The sequence below is a fragment of the Uloborus diversus genome, chromosome 5 (assembly GCF_026930045.1).
Source record: "Uloborus diversus isolate 005 chromosome 5, Udiv.v.3.1, whole genome shotgun sequence".
NCBI lineage: Eukaryota > Metazoa > Arthropoda > Arachnida > Araneae > Uloboridae > Uloborus > Uloborus diversus.
The window spans coordinates 146367593-146391918 of NC_072735.1; the positions used below are offsets into that span (position 1 = coordinate 146367593).

Below are 24326 nucleotides of genomic sequence, written 5' to 3' on the forward strand. Positions count from 1 at the left end.
GTCAGTTATGTCGCCGGGCCCTTCCCTCCCCCCAAAAAAGAAAAGAGAGAAAAGAAGGAAAAAGAGGGGAAAGAAAAAAAAAGGAGGAAAAAGAAAAGGGGGAAAATGAAGGAAAAAAACAAAACTGCTTGCTAGAAAACAATTAACTATTTTAAGTGCCACAACTGTAAATACCAAAAGAGTAAATTTTACTTTATCTTAACGTGTTCTCTTATTCAGAGTTTTACCCTTGTTTTCTTTCATCCTTTCTTTTTTCTTTCTTTCCTTTTTTTGCGTCAATGTCGTCGCCCCCCCCCCCCAAGGCCCGGGCCCCTAGTTTCCGACTAGGCTGACACATGGCCTCTCGTCGGGCCTGCCACATACATATATGCATCAATGAATGAAAAAAAATATTCTGCATACTAATACGTCGGGTAATATGACAAGTGGATGAACACTCCAGTAAATGGACACTCCAGATCATATATTTTAAAGAAAGGTTCAAAAAATCTTTTGCTGGATGAATTGGCAACAACAACTTCCTTCTTACAACTCCAAAAACGGAAACGGCTCGAAAATTTTGCACTTGTCGACAGCTTGGACGAGTCCATTTATTGAGTCGTTGCACTGCATCACTTTCATTTAAATCAGCCCCAAAACCTGCAGCAGAACCATTAAAAGTACTTCTAGTTTGTCAAAAATTGTTATCCACAGCAATAAAAATATCTTCATGTCAGCAAATGTTAGTTTTTACCGATATTATGAATTTCTGAAAATGGAATTATGTTTTTAGTCTTCGAGTCACAGACGACGTTGTTTCAATCTTATAAATTAGTCCATATTTAAACTTTTTACTTTAAATAAAACTTTATTAAAATAAATTTTATTAAAATTTAGTCCACTTTCGCGACAAAAGAAATGAAACAAAATGCGAATGCACCTCATAAGCATTGGGGATGCCATATTTCATGCGGATAAACTTCTTTAGGTGTCCAATGGTCACAGCAGCCGGACATCGCAAGAAACGTCTTTTAGGAGCCTGAAACAACAATGAGAAATATTTGAACAAAACAAACGAAAGCTAAACTTATTTTGATTGAAGACATTATAGTGGGGAAGTGAGAAACTATTGCAAAATTAAAGTACTCACCAGGTCGTCAGCATCATCGGATGAAACACTTTGATTTTCCTCACACCTGCAATTGAAGAATAAAATCAAAATTACTTCAGAGAATTATCTTTAGTTACGATTTGAAAGGTTTCCCCTTAAAATCATAAACAGAGGACAAACCGTTGAATATGCACACGAATGAATAAAAAGGGAGGTTAGTGTGAAATCGGTGTATTATGTCAAGGAACGACAAAACGGAGGTTAGCTCAAACAAACGAAGAAGGAGGTTTAATAAAGAATAAGTACAGAGGTTATTGTCGAAGATTGAAATCGGTGTACAGTGAAACCTGTGTATAACGATCCTGTCTATAACAATAAACCTGTCTATAACGATATTTTCCTCCGTCCCAGCAAACTTCAGCATGAATAATCAAACTGTCTATAACGATAACCTGTCTACAACAATATTTTTTTAGGTCCCAACAGTATTGTTGTAGACAGGTTTCACTGTATCTGCCAAAAAATGAGGGCGAATGCGAGTTCAAACAAATAAAGAGGGATATTTACCAGATATTAAAAACAGAGCTTAATGTCAAAGGTTGAAATCGGTGTACCTGGCAAAGAATGTACATATTCGGAGGTAAGTTTAAAAGCAAATTCAGAGATGCAGAGAACTACAACAATAATAAAAAAAAGAGGTTAATGTCAAAGATTGAAATCGGTGTATGAGTCGAAGAATGAAGCGGAGGTAAATTTAAAAGCAAATGAAGAGAACAAAAAGGGAGGTTAATGTCAAAGATTGAAACCGGCGTATCAGTCGAAAATGAATTCGGGGGTGAATTTAAAAGCAAACGAAGAGAACAAAAAGGGAGGTGAATATCAAAGAATTGAAATCGGTGCATCAGTCGAAGAATGAAGCAGAGGTTGAGTTCAACAAGATCAACAAATGAAGTTCAACAAATGAAGAGAGAGGTTTATCAGGTAATAAAAACGGAAGGTTATGCAAAGGTTTTTTTTTTTTTGAAAGGACAGGTGGTGTGTTTTCAGTTGGAAAACGAAGTAACACAGTTAATAAAACTGGAGAATTTATTTCATTTTTGACATTAATAGCAACGTTAATTGCAAAGCAACTAAGAGGTACCAAAAAAAAAAAAAAAAAAAGTTATTTCTGTTTACAACAACACGGGAAATTTTATTTTCAAACACACTGCGTCGCAGAATTTTCACTTTTTTCGCCCCGTTCTTGAAATTTTCAAAAAGAATTTTTGTTTTCGACGTTGAACACACAGCAAGAAAATACCCACCAGAAACGAAAATAACTTTGGAGACCTTCCCTCAAGTGTTTTGCCAAGTAAATTTCAAGTTTGAAAACAATAAGATTAAGTAGAAGAAAAGGAGGTGTTTTCCTAACACTATTCCCACCAGTCGTAATTCTATCAAAGCAATGATGCAGTAGTAAATAAATAAAAAAAATCGTGCAACACAAGTCTTTTATTTTTTCTTCCTAGCAGCCGACACGCATCATGCGGCAAATACAATCCGGGGTTTCCATGGCGACGAAAATTGGCGGGAGGCCAGATTAGGATCATACCCGAGAAGAAAAAAAAGCGAGTGGAACAAAACACCGATAAAAAACGTTGAAGCAAAAAACAGCTATTTTCTTTAATTCATTTTCATCTTTTTTTTTCCCTGAAGATCATTTTTTACTCCTTAATTGTAATAACATTAGTTTTTTTTTTCCCCTGCTCAGATTTTTTTTTCTTTTTCAGCCGTCGAGCAAAAAATGCAGAAAATGTCATTGATAAAAATAGCGTAAACGATTATTCTTTTTGCAGTGCTTCCTAACTTATTTCGTTTACAATGCCCTTTCCACCTTAAGCAATTTGTAACTCGCATAAATAAATACCTTTTTTTTTTGTAATTATTTTTTTTCTTTCCCCTTTTTTTTTTTTTTGTTGATAGCATAAACCATATTTGACTTAGTAAAGTCAGAACAAACAACGTAAGTAGAAGCACAAATTTGTAAATTACAGCAGACACGTGTTTCGGCGTTACAGGGAACGCCTTTTTCAATGCAAAAAATAATGAGCTTATGGATGAAAAGACATCCGACAAAAGCCAAGAGCAGATAAGCATGCAGCTTAAAAGATAAAAACAGCGGATTAGCCAAACACCAATGACAAAGTTATAAACCGATCAGGAACCAATAGGAATGCAAGCAAAGGCCAGGAGCTTTCACTTAGGTAAGAACCCAGAAAGAAAGAATTCAATTGGACAAGGATTAAGCCGAAGCTTAAACAAAAAGAAAAGAAATTGTCAGTAACCGTGAACCACAAGAAAGGAAAAGCAGAATGGAAAACCATGAAATAAGATAAACAGAAACAAAAAATATTCGAAAAAAGGAAAAATAAAGATAAATAGAAGAAAATTGGGGGGGGGGGGGTGTCAATCAAGACAAAAAGGTAAAAATAAACAAAGGAAGATAGATAAAAATGAGTGGGAAAAAAGGGGAGTATTAAAGATATGGGAGCCAAATGTTAGAAAAATATGGAACTGAACTAAGATCGTTAACTAAGTTAGAACTGTTCCTCAAAATATGAAAGGATTCCCAAAAGTCAAGATCTGATGAATTGGGGCATTTTTGGATAATCTGATAAGAGTTAAAATCAAAAGAGTGATTCGAATCCCAACACGCCTTTTATGCAATTTGTGTTTTTGTTTTTGTTTTCGGAATTTTTGTCTATTGTTGTATTTTGATCGTGACTTTTTACTTCTTGTTTCTTATTCATTTTGTTATTGTTTGATTTTGTTTATTTTCATTTGTTTTGGTTTTGCTTTTGATTATGTCTCAAATCAATAGGTTTGCCAATCTTCGGATTAAGAAATTTCGTTTTTTGAACCATTTAAAATTTCTTCAACAGTGTAGGCGCAAGAAAATTATTCCGAAGTTTATTTCTTTGAAATGTAATTTACCACGTTCTGTAAAAATTGACAAAGTAATCTTTCGGTCGAAATTGGCTTTACTCAGAGCTTCGATCCAGGAAACTAGGAAACATTTATCGTTTATTGAACGTGAACTTTTGATTTACATCTTTCGGTTTCTAATTCCATTCCCAACTTTAACATTATTGACAGAAATTCTTGGTCTAGAACCCTTCGTTCCTCTGATAAACATCAAATTGTTTTGAAAAAGAAATTAGCTATGCTTTGTAAATCTTCTCATGTCGTTCCTTTTGATAATTTACCTGTTGTTAATAAGAATGTTGTTGTTAATCTTTCCAGCGTTCCATTAAGTAATTCTCAAATTGAGGCTCTAAAATGTAATGATAATTTTGCTGTGAGTGTTAATCCTTCTTTTTCAAAGCTTATTGCTCCTGTTGAGAAAGCTTTTAAATTTAGTGCCTTAACTTCCTCTCAAAAAGATTCGATTCGGCATCTTATAGCTTCTAATATTGACTTTAACTCGAAAATTTCTAAACCTGTATTTGCTAATACTGTTAGCCGTTCTGTTAAAGACTTAGTTTCGAATTCTGATCTGGTTGTTACCAAAGCTGACAAGGGTGGCCAAATTGTTGTTCTTGACAAATCATCTTATGTTGATAAAACTAATGATTTGATTTCTTCTGGGCCATATCCTGAAATTTCTAAAGATCCTAGTGATAAAGAGTTAAAAACTATTGCATCTGCTGTCAAGTCTGTTAAGTCTATTCCTTCAAATGTTAAACGCTCTGTTGTTCCATCTATTGCTAATTGTGCTAGATTTTATGCTTTACCTAAGGTGCATAAAGCTGGTATTCCTTTCAGGCCGATTGTTTCCAATATTGGTACGGCTTCGTACAAACTTGCAAAATATTTAGTCTCTGTGTTTTCTCCCCTTAGGAGTCACAATTTATTTACTATTAAAAATTCTGTTGAGTTTTTTAAAAAAATTCATAGTTTCGTTCCAAATAATTCTTTTATGGCTTCTTTTGATGTTAACTCTTTATTTGTGAACGTTCCCGTCGAGGGTTCATTGTTATGCCTTCGTAGAAGACTTTCTGAATTTCATTTCACCAATACGGAAATTGAGGATTTAATTTACCTTACCCGTACTTGTCTTAAGCAATGTTCTTTTGTTTTTAATGGGAATTTTTATATTATGTTAGATGGTCTGGCTATGGTTAACCCACTTAGCCCCATTCTTAGTGATATTTACATGCATTATTTTGAGGTTAAGCTGTTCCAAAAACTGCAGTTCCAATTTTATGTTCGGTATGTTGATGATTGTTTTGTTCTAATGAACCAGAATCAGTTTGAGAGTGATGAGGTTTTCTCTATTTTAAACTCCATTGATCCTCATATTCAGTTTTCTTGTGAGAAAGAACGGAATAATTGCATTTCATTTCTTGATGTACTTGTTTCTCGTATTGAAATTGGTTTTGAAACTACTGTTTATCGCAAACCTTTTGCTGTCTCTTTACCTCCTCATAGACTATCGTCTCATCCTCCAAATCAAAAATATTCTGCTTTCAATTCTTTTGTTTATCGCGCAATTAATATTTGTTCTTCGTCGGAACTTCTTAAAGTGGAACTTAATTATCTTAAAGCTGTGGCAATTGATAGAGACTATCCGCCAACTTTGATTGATTCCATTTATAAAAAACTTTCAAATAAATCCCAAACTAATGTTCTTAACCGAACCTTCATCAGAAAGAATTTGGTTGTTTTGCCATTCTTTCCATCTGTAAGCTATCAGGTTGCTAAGATTCTAAAACGTTTCCAATTCCAGGTGCTGTTCTCTCCTATTAATAAACTTTCATTCTCTTCTCTTAAAGATCCTATTCACCCTCTTAATTGTTGTGGAATTTATAGAATTAATTGTAGCCGAGTCTGTCCAATATAGGCAAGTTGTAAACTTGCCTATATTGGACAGACTCGGCGTGCTTTAAAAATTCGCTTGAAAGAGCATCAAAATTATGTGAAAAAACAACAATTAAATAAGTCTAGTATTGCTCAACATTGTTGGGATTCGAATCACTCTTTTGATTTTAACTCTTATCAGATTATCCAAAATGCCCCAATTCATCAGATCTTGACTTTTGGGAATCCTTTCATATTTTGAGGAACAGTTCTAACTTAGTAAACGATCTTAGTTCAGTTCCATATTTTTCTAACATTTGGCTCCCATATCTTTAATACTCCCCTTTTTTCCCACTCATTTTTATCTATCTTCCTTTGTTTATTTTTACCTTTTTGTCTTAATTGACACCCCCCCCCCCCCAATTTTCTTCTATTTATCTTTATTTTTCCTTTTTTCGAACATTTCTTGTTTCTGTTTATTTTATTTCATGGTTTTCCATTCTGCTTTTCCTTTCTTGCGGTTCACGGTTACTGACAATTTCTTTTCTTTTTGTTTAAGCTTCGGCTTAATCCTTGTCCAATTGAATTCTTTCTTTCTGGGTTCGTACCTAAGTGAAAGCTCCTGGCCTTTGCTTGCATTCCTATTGGTTCCTGATCGGTTTATAACTTTGTCATTGGTGTTTGGCTAATCCGCTGTTTTTATCTTTTAAGCTGCATGCTTATCTGCTCTTGGCTTTTGTCGGATGTCTTTTCATCCATAAGCTCATTATTTTTTGCATTGAAAAAGGCGTTCCCTGTAACGCCGAAACACGTGTCTGCTGTAATTTACAAATTTGTGCTTCTACTTACGTTGTTTGTTCTGACTTTACTATTCTGCACAAAGGTATTTATTTATCTCATATTTGACTTGTTTATTTTGAAGAACAATTCTAAAAAAACTCCTACAAGCTGATTTTTTTGCAGTTGTATACGAACATAATATTTAACTTCTTGGGCTAAAAATAAAATTCTCATGGTGCTGTTATTGTTGTAGGTTAGTAATTTCAAATTTTCTGAAAATATTTAATGATGAATTCAATTCAAAAAATGCAATAATTACTCTTCCTTGAGTATCAAAAAATATGACCGCGATTAGTTTATTACAGCACTATTAATGAATTTAATTAAGTTTTCTCGGGCAATTGATCGTAATTTTCAAAAAAAAGTTGCTGTTTAATTAAAAAATAATACAATATCTCATTAAAATACAGACGAAAATTGCAAGATATTTGATTTTTGAAAAATAGTCGGAATATCTTAATTTAAGCCCTATTATAGGCATAGAAACAGCGCACTAGTCATGCCCATCATTCAGGGGGAAGGATGGAGAAATTTGTACCTTGGCTTTGAAAAAATTAAGGTATCAACAACTAAGAGGGCGAGGTTTTGTTGTTTTCCGCAAAAATTCGCATAAATTATATACACCAGTGGCGCACACAGGAATTTTGCAAGGGGAGGGTCCAAAATCGAAAGCCTCATTTTCATATTATGACCCAATACGTCGTTAAACATATTGACTTGATTTTGTCGATTCGCGAGAACGGAAAACAGTAAAAATAAACAAATGAATAAATAATTAGCATTTTGTAATGAAACATACTTAAACAAATTACCAGAAAGCAAAATAATTTTACGCTTTTACTTTTCTTATAGTTAAGAAATGGATTCAGCAAAGCAAATTCATTGTTGTAGAAGCACCATATGGTTATAGAAGTTCATAGATTCTCATTTTAATCTATAAATACAAAACTAAAAACATCGTTATTATAGTGTGTTCATTTATAATCACCATTCTACTTCTTTTAGGTCATTTGTTGTAGGAAAAGTGCACAATTTTTTGAAAATCTTTTAGCATAATGATCTTGTTTTTTTATTTATTAGAACTGAAATTATTGTTATCTTTGTTTGGAAATATTTTACGTACAAAGTACATAGAACCGTAATCAATCGGGGAAAAAAACAAGACCTATGGGAGGGGTCCGGACCCCTCCCTTGTGTGCACCACTGGTATACACCCTTTGCCCCTCTCTCCTCAATCTGGAAAAATTCGAAATGACGGGATAGGCAATAGGATCCAGAAGGTCGCCTGATGGCAGTTTACCTGTTTGGGGGCAGACATCCAAAGAAGCAGCGCCTGAGAATTGAATAGACCAATTTAACAGTGGCCTAGGGTCCCCGCTTTTAAGGGGACCCAATTTGCTAAAATTACTTAATCCAATGGCTAAAATTGGAAGTTTCAACTACAGGGAGCCCCAAAGACCTGTTTGGCCTAGGACCTCCTAGTATCTTACTCGGGCTCAGCTTAGAAATCCTCAAAGAAGGTATCTTTCATCAGGTGTACTGAACCCAATAAATATCGAAATAAATTAAATTTGACCCAACGTAGCCCAATTAGGCTCCAGTACTGTCTAACCATCGATTATATGGAAAGGCTAATATCCGGTTTATAGGCGGAAATGGACGTATCTATTACTTTACAGGGGAGGTAATTTGTTCGTTACAGATGCGCGCTTTTGCCTCTTAATTATTTAGACGCAATTTTGCACAAATGACAATTCGTTCACGGCAGGCATTCTTTTAAACTTAAACTATATTCGATCTATATTCTTACTACGAAAATTATTACATAATTTTGAGCTTACCATTTTGATTTTACATTTCCTGACGAAATGAAAATATTTTCTTTTCTTTTTGTTGTTTTCATAGAAACTCTGATTCCAGTCTTTTTCAACTCGGAAAATGCAATAAATTAATTAGGCAAGTGACATTACAAAACGCGTGCATTAAAATCCCATCGCTATTTTCCCTTCTCCCCTGCTAGATTCATTCCGATGGAGTCGTCTTAACTTGGCCGATTGCCAAATTACATAGAATCCGTGGTCAAACAGTACCATTCAACCCAATCACCCAATAAAATTAATTTTATCTATCGCTACTTCATCCAAATAATATGGCTCACAAAGGACTTAAGTGAGTCTACTAACTGTCATCACTTGAGGCTAATCATCTACTTCCACTCCCACTAACAGATCTAGTGTTGCCACTCCGGAAAGACAAATGTTGACATCAAATGACATATTAACAACACGAATTTATTACTACGAGACACGCAGGCAGGAATCCAAAAAATAATATTTTTTTTAAATGGAGATCTCCAAATCATGCTGAAATAGATAACTACCGGTTTCATATTTTTGAAACTTATCATCAAGGTGATCTCCTAACGTGAATGATATGTTGGAACGATCTGTTAACTATCTCTTTTAATAGATTCGAAGTTGTCTGGAGATCTGACGATGAGAATGATTTATGTTTGAAGATATACGGAGATGATTAATATCAACAACAGAAACCACACACAAAGGGATAAAAAAGAAGACAACTGGCAAGAAGCCGAATAAAAGAATTGATAAATGACCGGTGTCATATTTTAAGTTGGAGATGATGAGAAATTCTAGGCCTCAACAGTTATTAACATACGCAAAAAGAAAAAATCAAATTGATCTAATCTGTAGTTGTAAACAGTGTCGGGATTTCAAGTTTTTCCTTCTACTTTTTTCCACGAATTGTGATTGATTCCGATGATGATGATTTGTGCTGTTAACCTGTAGTTATCTAAGTTATCCTAGTTTTTAAAGCATTGGAATGTGTTGAAATAATAGACTTGACTGAGAAGGATTTGCTGAAATAAAACTCACTAGATCGTCGATATCTTTTTGAAATTTCACAACATCCAACTGCTTTTTCTTTTATTTTTATTGTTTTCATTTTTTTAATGAGTTGTCAGGGGTACGAAAAAATAAAAAATTAAATTGCTCTTTCGTGGATGAGCAGCAAAATATTGACCCCTTTTTTGAAACGCACTTCATCAAATACTGTAAAAACACTTATTTCCGCGAAAATGAAGATATCGGTGATTTGGCTGCTTAAAATTTCGCGAATCTTACAAACAGAACCAAAAGTTGAGGGGGGGGGGGAGAAACTTCGCGAGGCTAAAATTTCGCGAGTACGACGAGTTCGCGAAAATTAGTCTCGCGAATTTTACAATATTCAGTGTTTTCTCTTCAAATTTCTCCATAACATAAGATGCCAACATTAAAAGATAAAAATTAGGGACTCTTATGAGCAAATTTAGGGAGATTTTGCATGAATAAATTTAGCAACTAAAGTTGATTTGTTTGAAGGGATTTTTTAAAATATAAGTAGAGATTTCTAAAATTAAGTCCATACATAGGACCCGAAATTCGGCGTCCAAAAATTCCACAGGACCAGAAATTCGGAAATTTGAGATTACTTTATCCTTTTTTGAAGTCAAAAAAAAAAAAAAAAAAACTTTTAGACTCGGGGGGAAAAAGAAAAAAAGGGGCCCAAGTTTCTTTTGCTTATAACTGATAAACATTCCTTGCAACAGATATAGGTAGTTCAGAGCAAAAAAGGGAACATTTTCTTGCATTTTTTGGGAAATAAAAGTTTTAAAAAGGAGAAAAATAAAATGAATATACTTAAAAAATGAACAAACATAAATACGGTATAACTTCGTTTTAATGATGATTTAGTGATTTCCTCAATTTAATTATACATTTCACTGGTCCGGATTTGACTGCATTGAATGTCTGTGCTTCTCGATTTAACAATATCCTTGATTTAACGATAACTTTTTCCAGTCTCCTGACAATCATTAAATCGAGGTTACACTGTATATATACAGTGGGACCTAGATTTAAGGTCACCCCTCGGGACTCACCGAAACTGACCTTATAAGCTAATAAACCTTATACCCGATTCATACGATGAGCTAGTATATAGTTCAATTCTCTATAAAATTTAATTCATTAATACTCTCTGTTTTTTAAACTCTTAATTGAGTTAAACAAATAAAAATTAATGGAATCAATAAATATATATTTTTAAATTTTTCATTAGGAATAAAGTTGTGTACAAATATGCTTGAGCAAAGTTCTGATGTGCAACTAGTGTTATTAAAAATAATCCAAAATACAGGACTGGTACAATTTTTCTGATTTTTGTAGTGTTTCATAAGGTTTGTATTTTCAGAAGGGAAAAAATTAGTTCTTTCATATCATTTAAAAAAATTATGATATTTATGCCCTCAGCGGGTGCTTCTGCTTTGTCAACATTTCAGTCGTTATATCTCCACCTGGTATTACATTCTCGGCACTTTTATACTACGTTAGTAGAAAAAATAACTTTTCACCGATAAAAGATCGCAAACCACGGAACATTCTTGGAATTGAGTCCGTGTAGTATTGAAATCCTTCAAAAAAGTCAGGCAAATCTGACCTTATAAGCGATTATGGTATTCAGGACCTGGCCGTATATCAAATAATTCATAACATAATAGAATTCCTATTCAATGAGCCGGAACTGAAGGAAATTGACCTTACATGTGGGATGACCTTATATGCGGGTTACCTTATATCGAGGTCTGACTCAGTGGCGTACCCAGGGGGTGGGCTAATAGGGCTACAGCCCCCCCCCCCCCGAAATTTTCAAAATTAATTACAAAAATTATAATAAAGAACAAGTTTTTTTTTATGATGTATTTTTGAAATCTTACATTCGTATTGATATCAGAAAAGCGATACATGAACTTTTCTTAGCTACAGTTCATAAGTATCCCCCCCCCCCCAGCTCAAAGACTTTCGAGCTCAGCCCCCCCCCCCCCCGAACTGATTTGTCTGCGTACGCCGCTCTGACTGTACAATTTTCATACTCGCTTTTAAAAAGGTTTTGTTTGTTCGATTGCGATCGCTTTATCGTAAGGAATTTTCCCGAAAATCTAATCACTGAAAAATAATTTTGGGAGAATTTAGTTGCTCTAATGAAAGTTAGGGAGAAATTTATTTCATTAGAGAGTACGGGAGAAGGCATCAAAACTTGGGAGTCTCCCACAAACGAATTGGGAGAGTTGGTATAGCTATGCCATAATGTTTCTCTTTTATGTAGTGATAATTTCTGTAAGATTGGTAAAAATTTCTGCGGGTTCTTCACACAGTCAGGGAGGGGGGGGGCGCATTTTTCAAATAAATGCTCATTTCTTTGAATGAACTTGCTCTTTTTACGCAAATGCATAAAAAATTTACATAGCAAGAAATCTATCTCGTGAAACCTGCAGCTTTTTAGTATTTTTTATACTACAGCATGATCAAAAATATACTTTCTTCGTCGGTATTGTTTTGCCCTTTTGATTGACAGTGTAAGCTGAAGCATGGACCAAAGTTACAATACAGTTCGTCAAATGTTTCTCTAAAATTCTTTTTTGAAAAAGAGACTATAATTACATTGAAAACGCCAAGTAACTTTCGGTACCTGTATAGCTGCAGAAGGGTATACCTTATCTTATACATACTTATGCAACACATGTGCAGCAATTTTACAGCAAATATTTACCTTATTGATCAGCTATCCATCAACCTATAACAGAGTTTGTTTTTAAAATTTCTGCAAGAAAATTAACATTGTGCTTACCCAAACTCGATAGAGAGACTGAAAATTTCATCCGGCGCGTAGATGAATTTCTCGTCCAAGCATTCCCCTCGGTCTTCGGCATCACGAGATTCTTTGATGGCTGGAATGAAAGAAAAAGGAACGCTGTTATTTTAGAAGCAAAATGTATCCCACTGAAAAGAGAAAGACGACATCCGTTGACGATCAAATTAAAGACGAAACGAAGATAATGTCCCATAAATTGAGCCTGTGAGAAGCAAAAGGGATGTCGGTGGCTTTTTAAAAAGTTTTGATTAAATGCATGCTAAGTTCAAACCCTAAATAGGTTTTGGTCGAAACGTTTCTCTAAATCATGCTGTAAAGCAGCACCTACCAGGGCTACTAGTACCACCTCTTGCCCCAAAACAGATCCGAGTTTCTCATACCATTTGCACTAGCTTTCTTCAAATTTTTAATTCCGACACTTACACCCTTCGTCTTCTAGGTGCTTCAATTATAAATGCTTTTTCATGGCAGCCCAAATTTTCACGATGTTTCAGGAATAAGACTTGTTCTTTAAAAACCCAGAACCGTTGTCAAAGCTTCAGATGCGTCAGAAAATAATTTCTTTTTTTCTTTTCAAACTGAACTCAAAATTCTAGTCGGAAACACAGATCTTATTTCTTTCACAAGAAGTTATTGTAGTTTTAGTTAGTAAAAAACTTGTGCTATAGCATCAGCTGGCTAAAGAGTTTCTTGTTAATCAGATTTTAACTTCTAGCAAAAGAAAGTACAGGAGCCCTATACGCTTCAGGACATGTTCCATTCATTATTAAATAATATAAATTCCACCAAATATTTGCAATTCATTTAAAAAAGAAACAAGTGTATAAGCTCAGCTCCCCTGCAGATTCGGACCGTGCTTGTTACCCTGGAATAAATGCGAGCAATTATTTTGTTATTTTGTGTGTCGCAACCGCGACTTTGTCCTCCCTCCAGTTTAGGGGTTCTCTTCAACTGACTTACACATGTACTTTGCGAACTTAATTTGCATGTGAACTCACGGGAGCTCTATAGCTCCTGTCATCGTTTTTTTCTGCGAACTTATATACATTATAAGGAAATTCTGAAGGTTCAAGCATGAAAATAAGCTCTGAAGGGAATAGTGCTGTTGAACTTCTTTTGTTAGAAATAAAATCCTGCTTACTTCGCTCGACGATTATTAAATTTGAGGTCGTTTATTAATAAAACACTGCACATCTATATCTCTGAAACGAGAGTCTTGAATAAATGGGGGGGAGGGGGGGACAAAAAATCAAAGTTCACAGAAGTATAAAATTTTGACGAGAATTCGCTACAAAAAAAGCTATTTTCAAAAGTTATTCAGCAAAACCAATTCCGGTAAAGTATAAAAATTTCCCTCCATTTTATCCCATTGTGCTTGAATTTTTATATTTCTATCCGAATCCACAAAAAAAGTTTCTGAAACAAATTGAAAAGAGGGAAAGTGTATAGGTACCCCAAAGGTGAAAAAAAAGTTGATGAAGAAAGAAAGAAAGGTGGTTTTTGGTTCGATCGAATGAAGTGAAGCACGAAAGCATCTGGAAGAATCCATTTCATCAAGAGAAAGTCAGAGGGAGGATGGAGCGCTCAGCTCACGATCCGACCTTCTATTGCGGTTTCGATTTAGATTTAAGTTTTTGCTCTAAAGAAAAATTATCATTGATGACTTGAAAATCTGTCAAAACAAGGTATCAAAAATTTTTTGATGTGATCATTAAGGAACCAGTTTTTTCGCCAACGAGGCGAATTTTAGGGGACAGAATATTTGGAAATTCATTCTAAATTGAGAAATCTTCTTTTAAAATTAAATCAGAAGTTAATTAGCAACTAATGAATACAAGTTTAATTGTGATTATCATAATCAATGTTTTAGCTATTTTTCTTCGAAAAAGTTCATGACCTGTCACTTAGGAAACACTTCGCCGAATTTTCAAAATTAAGAAAGTGTCCTTAACTGCCCCTCTGTTTTCGTCTATGTATGAAACAAGATTACAGGGCATTTCTGAAGACTTTGCACGGTTCATTCGACATTAATAAAATAAAACTCCAAATCACGCTACTATAATTAAAAACTCTGCATAAATCTTTAAACTAAGAGACAGTATCAGCCGCTAAATCAAGAAAATATTTCAGTTGTGTCAAAAGCTAATACAGTACCCACCACTAATAAAATCACTGGATTATGAAATCAGCAGGTTTTAAAATCAAATCTGGAAGAACAGAATCATTGCAATACCAAAATACGTTAAAACCATCCTTTAATAAAATCACTATCGCCGTTTTATAAAATCTAACTTTTGGACATCATACGTAAAAAATTGTTAAAGCGCCACCAAGCAAGAAGTGAAGGAATCGGTTTCAGAAGATGAGAAGATTTCAGAGACAAATTTGCCTCTTCATTTTCAATAGATGTCAGAAAAGCGCTTGATAATGTACGATGCACTTTAGAACAAAGAGGAAAATATAATGTTGAACGTTAAAAGACACTGTGTAAACTCTCAAACGATATTGAATCTTGGCTCTCCCAATTATGTTAAGCAAACAACAATACACCTACATTTTAAAATCCTTGTGCAAATAATTATAAAAAAAATGTACCTCATGTTTAGTTAAAATGATAACTGTATTTTGAAATACTTAAAACAGAAATAAATGAAGTAATTTAATTCATTTTTAGAGTATTTAAACTTCAAAACCTTTCATTTTTTTGAATGCCAGTTAATAAAATCACCCGCTTTATAAAATCAAATGTCTACAGAACAAATGTGATTTTAATAAGCGGCGGGCACTGTAAAAATTTCTATTTTCAACTGAATCTTGACAAATTAACAGCTATTTGAACTATGATATATTTGATGCTATCTTATTGTTTTTGTAAATTCTCACATTTCCCATTTTAACAGAGTCAGGCAATTATGTTTATAGCTTCTTACAAGATTTTGATATTTTACAGCATTCTTCTATGAGATTCAAGCGTTGACAACGGAAAGGGAGTCCGGGAGACCTTCGATACTTGAGTACATCTGCTATTTGCAAGAAATAAGAAAGTCCTCGATTTGTAACTTATTCCCTTTCAATGTCATCGGATCAATTACTGCCAACATTTTCTCTATTTCATTTGCTACATGGTACTTTTTCCGTTATCCCTATAAAAGTTTCAATTTGGCTGAGGAACATTTGACTGAAAGTTCAATTTCACGTCCTACAGGTAAGAACACCTTTTCTCTCTCGCCCATGACATTATGAGCATCAAATATATTCGCTTCTGGAAATAAATTGCATCCCAGTTCAGAAACGTTTTTCTCTTAGCTGCGGCAAAACGCTCGCTCCCGTCTCTCTCGATGTCAATCTCCAGAATGAAGAAATGCGATTTCGCTCACAAGCGACTATCAAGTCTGCCACTATACACGTTTTCTGTCCAATTTGTCGGCATTGCAATAGCTGTAGAATTCAAACTTTGCATGTAATCCTTTAAAAATAAAAAACACGTGAAGTCAACTATTTGATTTCATTTTACGCTCCTTGTTATGTGTCTACTACAAGAGTAAGGGGGACGGGAGCTTGTGCTAGAAAATTGTTCTACTCACGTTACTCACGTCAGGATTGTTTTGTTACAAATAGTCAACAACGTGCTGTATCGTTGCCGTCGAACAGTTGGTAACGTCACGTCGGCAAGCAAACATCACACACACACACACACACACACACACACACACACACAAAAATAAATAAATAAATAAATGAAAAATAAATAAATAAATAAAAGAGTGATACGTCGCTGTCACGCAGAAGACTGTTTTGGTATGCGCATCTGTGAACTTCTTGTCAGCACTAGTGGTTAACAATTATCTTTTTTACTGCCGCAGGCGAAATGCGTTTTCGAGATATTTGAAGAAACGCGTTCCGGTTTCAATCCTAACACAAGGGAAATGTTGGAACTCGACTTTTTTTTTTCGGAGCTTTTTTCCCAGTGAAAACCAAACAAGAAAGCTTGCAGCGCTAACGTACAACAGATAGCAAAAATGCAAAGAAATGAAAAATGAAAATTTTGCAGTTACTACTCTTCACCAGCCCACGGCAGTATTATTATGTTGCTGTGAAAGTCCAATATTGTCAACAGTCACCAATGAATCACCGAAGAAAATATTCGGTATTTCGCCGATGTCTTGGCTGTGCGAATGTTGATAGTCATCGGTGATTGTCAACATCAACCAGTTTTCGGTCTTCTGCATTAACATATATATGTAGATCAAAAAAGTAACTTTTTAATTGTCTAAATTATTTTACACTGGAATCAAGAAGTGTCATTCAGGAAGTATGGCTCGAGAATTTCTTTCTTCTGAGGGTTTGACCGTAAAGTCGACCGCTACTTGCATTTTTGCTAATTATGCCCTTTAACTCAAGTGTAAGCACGACACAACATCAAACGGGTCCGGTGCAATCGTCACTCATGAGCTTTTTTTTTTTTTTTTCCTGTACGAATAATTTTAAAAAAAGGAAGTTTAGAGAATTTGCTTAGAAAGGTTTGACCAAATGTTCAGAAATCGTTCCAAGAATCTGATTATAAATAACTGTCCAAGAAAAATATTCCTCCAAAACTTTCCCTACCCTTCTCATTTCCATTCATCTAGAATCGACAACATCATACTTTGCATACAAATGACATTTACCGATAATAAAAATCCTCTTTTCAGAGCTACTCGTATTCCTTCAATATTTCATCAGCAAACACACTTTTTTTCTAAACAAATTCTTCCTCTTGAGAAAACTGCGTAAACCGGTTAACGTTCGCAAAAAAAAACTCAAAAAGCGTAATTCAATCGTATGAAACCCTTTTTTAAATGATTCCACTGAAGACGATGAATATGGCCGTGAAGCATGATTTATGTGCAAATAACCCCCGTTTCTTTGGATGCATTCGTTTCTATAGAACCGGTATAATTGAATCACATTCGAATGCGTTCAAAGTAAATGGCATCCAGCAAAAAATGAGGGAAATAGTGAGATTCAAGCACTTGAAAAAGAAGCTCAATCATAAATTTCTTCCGATCCCATCCAGAAATGGAAATGGAAGCGCGAATATGGTGGAGCGGAATCGATGAAAATTTGAATAGGAGCATGAATCTTCAAAATGCAAGGAATCCATTATACGAAATGCTTCTGTATGAGAAACGGAAAGAGGAAGACTGATTTTCAGATTTCAGAATTAAATTGATATCGAACATCAAAAGATGCGGGAATTTATTCTTAAATAAGATCATTTATGGGATAAGGTTGAATCAAAAATAAAAAAAGTCAAAACACTCAAAGTATCAGTAGAGTTTTTGCAATGATTTTGGGACACTCGTTTACTTTAAAAAAATTTAATTAAATTTTATTTACTTCAACTTTTATGTCCTGGATTTAATTACTAGTATTTTTTGAATTGGATTTTTGCATCATTAGATAAGTTTTGGGATAGCATAATTCCAAGAAAGGAAGTAGTAACTTTTGCGGTGTTTTAGTGGTTAATTATGCAGCTGGGATTTAGAGGTGCCGACAAGAATAAAATAGTAATTAAAAAAAGACTGCTTGTACTGTGGAGTATGAAAGACAATACAAAATAATAGAAACAAATAACTGGTAAATAATAAGCCACTAAAGGAGCTCAAATGACAACATGTGAACTCTACTGCGAATTGGTTTTAAGCGCCAAACATAAAATCCCTAATGGTTTTTATAAAGATTTCTGACCGCGCGCGTGTTGCGATTGCCTGCTGTTAGAGCTAAAAACGTCGTGTCCTCATGAGTATTTTCAGAAAAAAGCCTTATAAAAATGGTGCCCTTGAATACAGTCAAGATATAAAGGGCTGAAACAAATATCGTCATAAAAAGATGAATATGTATACCACATTGAGGCTGTAGTGCTCGTTTGAAATTCAATGTGATATATACACGGTTTTGATAAAAATAGCAGTGGAAAAAAAATCCTATACAGAAAAAAAGATACGTTGTATAATAAAGCCGAAAAACAGGTAGATGCATTTTTTTAAAAATTCGAATAACAATGAACTACAGTTTGAATTTTGATAAGAAAATAGAAAGTTGAGATAATGCAAAATGCGCAGAACTCTCATGAACTAAAAAAAAATATGATCAGGTCATCAGAAACAATTAATGAATGAATAATTACGAAAACGAAAATTTATCTATTTCTCTGTCCAAAAAATATTGATTTTGTGATGACACACACAGTTGTGATGACACAGTGTGTTGACACGCACACCGTCGCAGTCTAACTCTAAAAATATTCTTGCAAGAGATCAAATACGGTACTAGCCGTGTTTATTAATTTGTGTAACATATTTATTTAACCATAAAATTATTTTTGTTGGGGAAAACCATACTATTTGTAAATAATATTAATTTTATTCAATGTCTGCAAAATCGAAAAACCTTTCCATTGAGAGGAATGTTACCAACTCTGATTACTGTACCAACGTAGCTTTTATCAAAACTGAATTCTCAACACAGCTTTTCCTCTTTCCTTCGATAAACTTCTTCATCAAAAGGAGGGCATAATATATCGATGCCTTGAGAAAATCATCTATGCCTTTTAAAATCGATATTAATGGCACATGTTTGATAAAGAAAGACATCTCCATATTTAGGGAATAATACCGTATAACTTACGTATTTTCCCCATAAAAAAATCGCAAACTCAGCACAGATTTCGAACATGTATTTCATGAACTTATTAGAAAGCCAACTTCAATAAAATCAACATTCTGCAGTCCCTTCAAACACCGGATAATTGCCTCCCAACTCTAAGGGTAAATAGAAGACAAGAGTGTTAAAAATGATCTCAAAGTCACTCGATATGACGGGATAATATAGCGCCGAGGGAGGGAGTTCGTTGCCATGGCAACGACGTGCCGGAGGACACTTGATATCGGAAATTGTGCCAAGGTATCTGGGTTATAACGGAGGGGTGCGCTGAATTGCGTCAGGAAAAATGGGGATGAATGGGGGTTTTTTATGGAGTCATTTGCAGTCGAAAGCAGGGTTTTCACCAGGGAGAATTCATAACCTGCTGGTGACATGTGGTAGCTTTAGCAAGGCTGCAATGAATGGTGATGGCGATAAGCACCATTTACTTTTGCACCATTTTGGACCTGTTAGCAGAGCAAATTTGAAGGGCCTATTCATAACAAAATCAGCCATAAAAGGGGGTTTTAAGTGAGAGGATATTGCCATGGAGAGATGAACAATATCTTTTATAGAAAAAAGGAAATCATTTTGAGTATCTTTTCCGTGAGCAGTACTTATTCGTTTTAGAATATATTTTACATTTATGAGTACTGTAAATACGAATGCGACTTTTTATTTTCCGTTTTTTTTCCTAAGATATTTGTTATACTCATGGTTTCGATTTTTTTTTTTTTTTTTTTTTTTTTTTTTTTTTTATATCGACCACTCACTCTTGGTGGAAATCTATTCTGATTCTGATGGAAACCTATTCGGCGTCGCTAATAAGATGAGATATAAACTGTTCCGGTAAAATCTTTCAGTTGTAATACTCAGGGCCGGATTTGGAAGCGTGGAGGTCCCGGGGCAACGAAGGAGTGGAGGCCCCCCTCCCACCCTTTCTGATATATCGATAATATTATTATTTTTGTGCAATCATTCTCTGTAGAAATACAAAAAAAAAAAAAAAGTCTGTGAGAAAAAAAGGTAAAATTTGCAGACCCGTAAAAGTTAGGATATTTTGTAAAAATTTATTGTGGGGGCCCCTTTGTTGTGGAGGCCCCGGGGCAATAGCCCCGCCTACCCTCCCCTAAATCCGGCCCTGGTAATACTTAGCAATGTACTGCCGTGCTAAGCGCAAAAGTGGTATCTGTCGCTGATTCAAAATGAGAAATTCCCTTTTAAAGTTGTGTGGCTCCATGTATTTGATCCAGAAGAAACATTTTCAGAACTTTAAAAAAATATTCTACATCGACAAATGACCATAAAACATTGTACTTGGGTAAAGTATGTGAGAAAGAACCATCTGCTGACACTATCTCAATTTTGACAAGAAGAGCAGATATGACTTTTGTGCTTAGCACGGCACTGTAGCTCAATTGGGCAAAATAGAAAAGAACTTTGTCTCTGGCGACTTGTAGCACGACCATGCTCAGTATGTAGTCTGTCTGTCAAGTTTTTCTGAAAATTCCAATTATAGTCCAGCACAGGTAAGTAAAAAAATTAATTGGCATGCAGTACACTTGTTTTTGTTCAAGTACAGACGAATAAAAGCACCTTTTCGCCAAGATCTAAAAATTGTTTTCGCATATTCGATTACATAATCATGAAACAATTTGTTTATAACTAGAACGCAATTTATTTTTTCACTATTTATGATGTTGTGACCCAGGGAAATCGGTGATGGGTAATAAGTTGCAAATTATCGCCCTTAAGGGCAGTTCACTGATCGACCGTCCGTCCCGTCCATCCCGAGTTTTTCCACCCGAAACAGGTTTTCTTTGCTGGTTGCCATGACAGCAAGCCATCTTGGACGGGATCGATTTCGATCAGAAGAACATTGATATCTGACGGCCGTCAAAAGTAGGACAGCATTTCATTGGTTTCCGCCAAGCAGCGCGCTATTCTCTCGTGTCGGTGAATTCAGCCTCGTGATGGATGTACGGCGACCGTATGTGAATGCTACTCTGTTTCGTCGGCAGTCCGTCACGTCAAAAAACGGAATGGACGGGAAGGACAGCGTGAACAGCCCTTTAAGCGGCTAAACTACAAGCACACACCAATAGTCTGGTAATGACATCCAGACACTTCAGTCATTTATTGACTATTGCAAATTGATGAGTCCATAACAAGGACTCATCAGGACCTCAAGGACTCTGAAGTCTCTGGAAGACATGACCGGGCGGTCGGTGTATGCTTGTAGTTTTGCCACTTAAGGGTTACAACTAAATAGCTTATTTATTACCTAAAGCTTTTACCTTCATTTTTACGAACAGATGACACTGATTGTTGTTACGAACACTGATTGTTGACTCTCGCTGGTGTGATGCTAAATTAGTTCCAGCTACAATTTTGACAGTGATCTTAGCTTCAATGAGAGAACATCCCAACTGGGTTATTGACTATTCCAGAATAACGAGTACATAACAAGGACGGAACTACAGTCTCCGGATGCCATGAACGGATATGCTTGCATAAGTGATATGTGTATAAAACCCCCTCCCGTCATAAAAAGGCTAAACATGGCTGGAACAGACATGCCCCTCAAAGGAAAGTTGTAAACCAGTAAAATCCCAATATTTTTTATCATTTGTTATCATTACTATTATTTAAACCTCCACGCTTTGTCCAGGGTCATGCATTTTGCGCATTTACTCTCCACGTCAGTTATAAGCCCTTACACACAGACAGAAAAAAAAAAAAAAAACACGTCGATGAATGTACGTTTAATAAATGTTTACATTTACCTTCAGGAGGCTGGGATGCATAAAGTTCTCTTCTCCTTTTCATTTCATCTGAAAGAACAAAACACATAATGTAAAGTGCTTTCTCTGTTTTTAAAATCAATATAACGGTTATCAAAAGTTCATATACAGCTTTACAAAAGAAGTAGTATTTGTTTATGCAAACGAAAAGGCATTCGGCTTTACATATAAGTTAATGTAAAATGAAGAAGTGTTATGCATTTCTCAAACAATTTTACATTTCAGAAAATTAGGTTTTTTAAGTAGTCGTATTTTTTAATTCCTGTGCTTTTAAACGTTCCTCCCACCCACCCCATAAAACAAAATACTGTTAGAAGTAACCAAATTTTTTTTTCTTGAATATCCGCATATTGAAGAATTCAACGAGAATAACAAATGATCCGTAAAACTCGATTCGGGAAAAAAAAAAAAAAAACCCTTTGAAAGTCCGGAAGTGCGTAAAATATTGTAAAAGCTCAAAGCTTTACATTTGATAATTCTGTGAGAGCTAATAACGTCATATGGGGATACATAAAAATGTTTTTGGTGCACCACATAACAAAAAGTAAACTGACCATAAAAATCCACTTAAACGAAATGGCCTTGCAGGGAAGAATAATTGCTTGTTTAGATTGGCCACAATTAATTCTATTGCATCTATTAATACAGTTCGGGGCAGGTGCACAAATGCAACGAAAATATTTTCGTCCCTAAAAGGAATTCCAGGCACTACAGAATTGTTTCTAATTTGTTCATTTTTCTTTTTCTGTTATAAAACATGATTTACCTTTTTACTAAATGAAAAAAATTGTATATAACACAAAAGGGGGGGGGAGGGGATTGTAAAAAAGTACGAAAAACAATCCCGCGCAGTAAATAAAAGAAAACCATTCAAGATTAAAACAAAATTCTTTTTTATATTTTGATCCTCCACTCATCAAGTCCCCCCCCCCCCAAAAAAAAAAACGATGAGGGGCTCCACGGAGGAGGGGCGATGTTAAGGGTCAACCCTCTGGAACTTTTGATTTTAGTCCATATTGGTAACCTATCACGATATATACTTTTTTTCATACAAACACTGTTTTATGACTCAACACTCCCCCTCCACAAAGTACATTCTGGGAGCATTAATGCCTGGCGCAAAGTTGAAAATAATCTGAATCTTCTCCGAACCACAAAAGGTGCATGAGTAGAAGTGTATTAAAGTTGTGAAGAAAAAAAAAACAAAACAAAAAACAAGCTATCAGATTAGGATAAAAATAAAAAAAAAGAATTATGTTGATTTTTTTTTAAATTAATTTCTTTATCGGTGCAAGACTTTAAGAACACCCTCTATCATCACTTGACCGCTCAGTGTCATAATTGTTTCAAATAATATAAATACATAATGAATTATTACGCACACATAAATAAGAAATGTACGAAGTACTTACTATCAAACAGACCAGGGACGAGCTTATAAACTATATCCTGCAACATCTTATCCGACCTAAAAAAAAAAGTCATATAGTTTAGATCTTATTTAAGAACATGTTTAAAATTATTTAAAGAGTTCACACGGAGCTTTGAAAATAAATGAATAAATAAATAAATAAAATAAAAGAAAGCGCCATTCACATTCTCACATAATTTTGCTATTAGCGGGAATCTGGATGTTTTATACAAATGTAAAAGCGGAGGAAAAGGGGGAAAAAAAGACTAAGCAACAAGAATAATAACTTTCCATTACCTAGAAATCTCAGGATATTAGCAAATTATTTCTTTAGGAATTGTTTCATTTCCGCAGCTTTTCATAAATTAAGCTTTGCCATTTTTCTCATTGGAGCTTTAAACAACCCCTTTAATATATAGTTACATAATATCGAAAATTTTAATTTCAAGGACTAAGATTTGTCACCGCCTATACTTTGAAAAATATATTTTTATCTATCTTTTGCAACTTAAACTCATAGAATTAGTAATAACATTGCATTTGCAAAAACGGCCGCAATAACATTCACAAAAATTATCAGAATGATTTTGTTGAAAAGTTGCAGTAAAAATAAAATTTTTATAAACAAATATTAGTCAAACACAAGGGCGTATCCATGAATTTTTCAAGAGAGCCGTTTACTATACGTATTCCGGCTTGCAAAAGTTCTTTACAAAATGTTTCGGACTTCAATTCCAAAACGTTTCTGGGGGAGAGTTCCAAATCTCTCTTCCCCTTGCTTGAACATTAGGGGAGAGTGTTGTACCTTGGGACACTTTTTATAGTTTAATTTTTAACGTCAATTGTTTGAATCAAATTTAAAATCTAAAAGTCACATAAAAATACCCCAACATACTCATACTTCTATGCAATATATTTTTAAAATTTAGACAGTTTGAAAATAAAA

The 24326-nt window shown here is 34.7% G+C and overlaps 1 protein-coding gene across 1 annotated transcript in view; it reads right to left on the reverse strand.

Annotated features, from left to right (window-relative positions):
* LOC129223397 (polycomb group protein Psc-like) overlaps positions 1-24326 on the reverse strand; it is a 75306-nt gene that overhangs the window by 36812 nt on the left and 14168 nt on the right. Inside the window, exons 3-7 of the mRNA XM_054857992.1 lie at positions 23382-23437; positions 21952-21999; positions 12458-12557; positions 1130-1175; positions 920-1018 (exon numbers count right to left, since the gene is read on the reverse strand). Of these exons, the coding sequence (XP_054713967.1) occupies positions 920-1018; positions 1130-1175; positions 12458-12557; positions 21952-21999; positions 23382-23437 (349 nt within the window). The remainder of the gene's footprint in view (positions 1-919; positions 1019-1129; positions 1176-12457; positions 12558-21951; positions 22000-23381; positions 23438-24326) is intronic.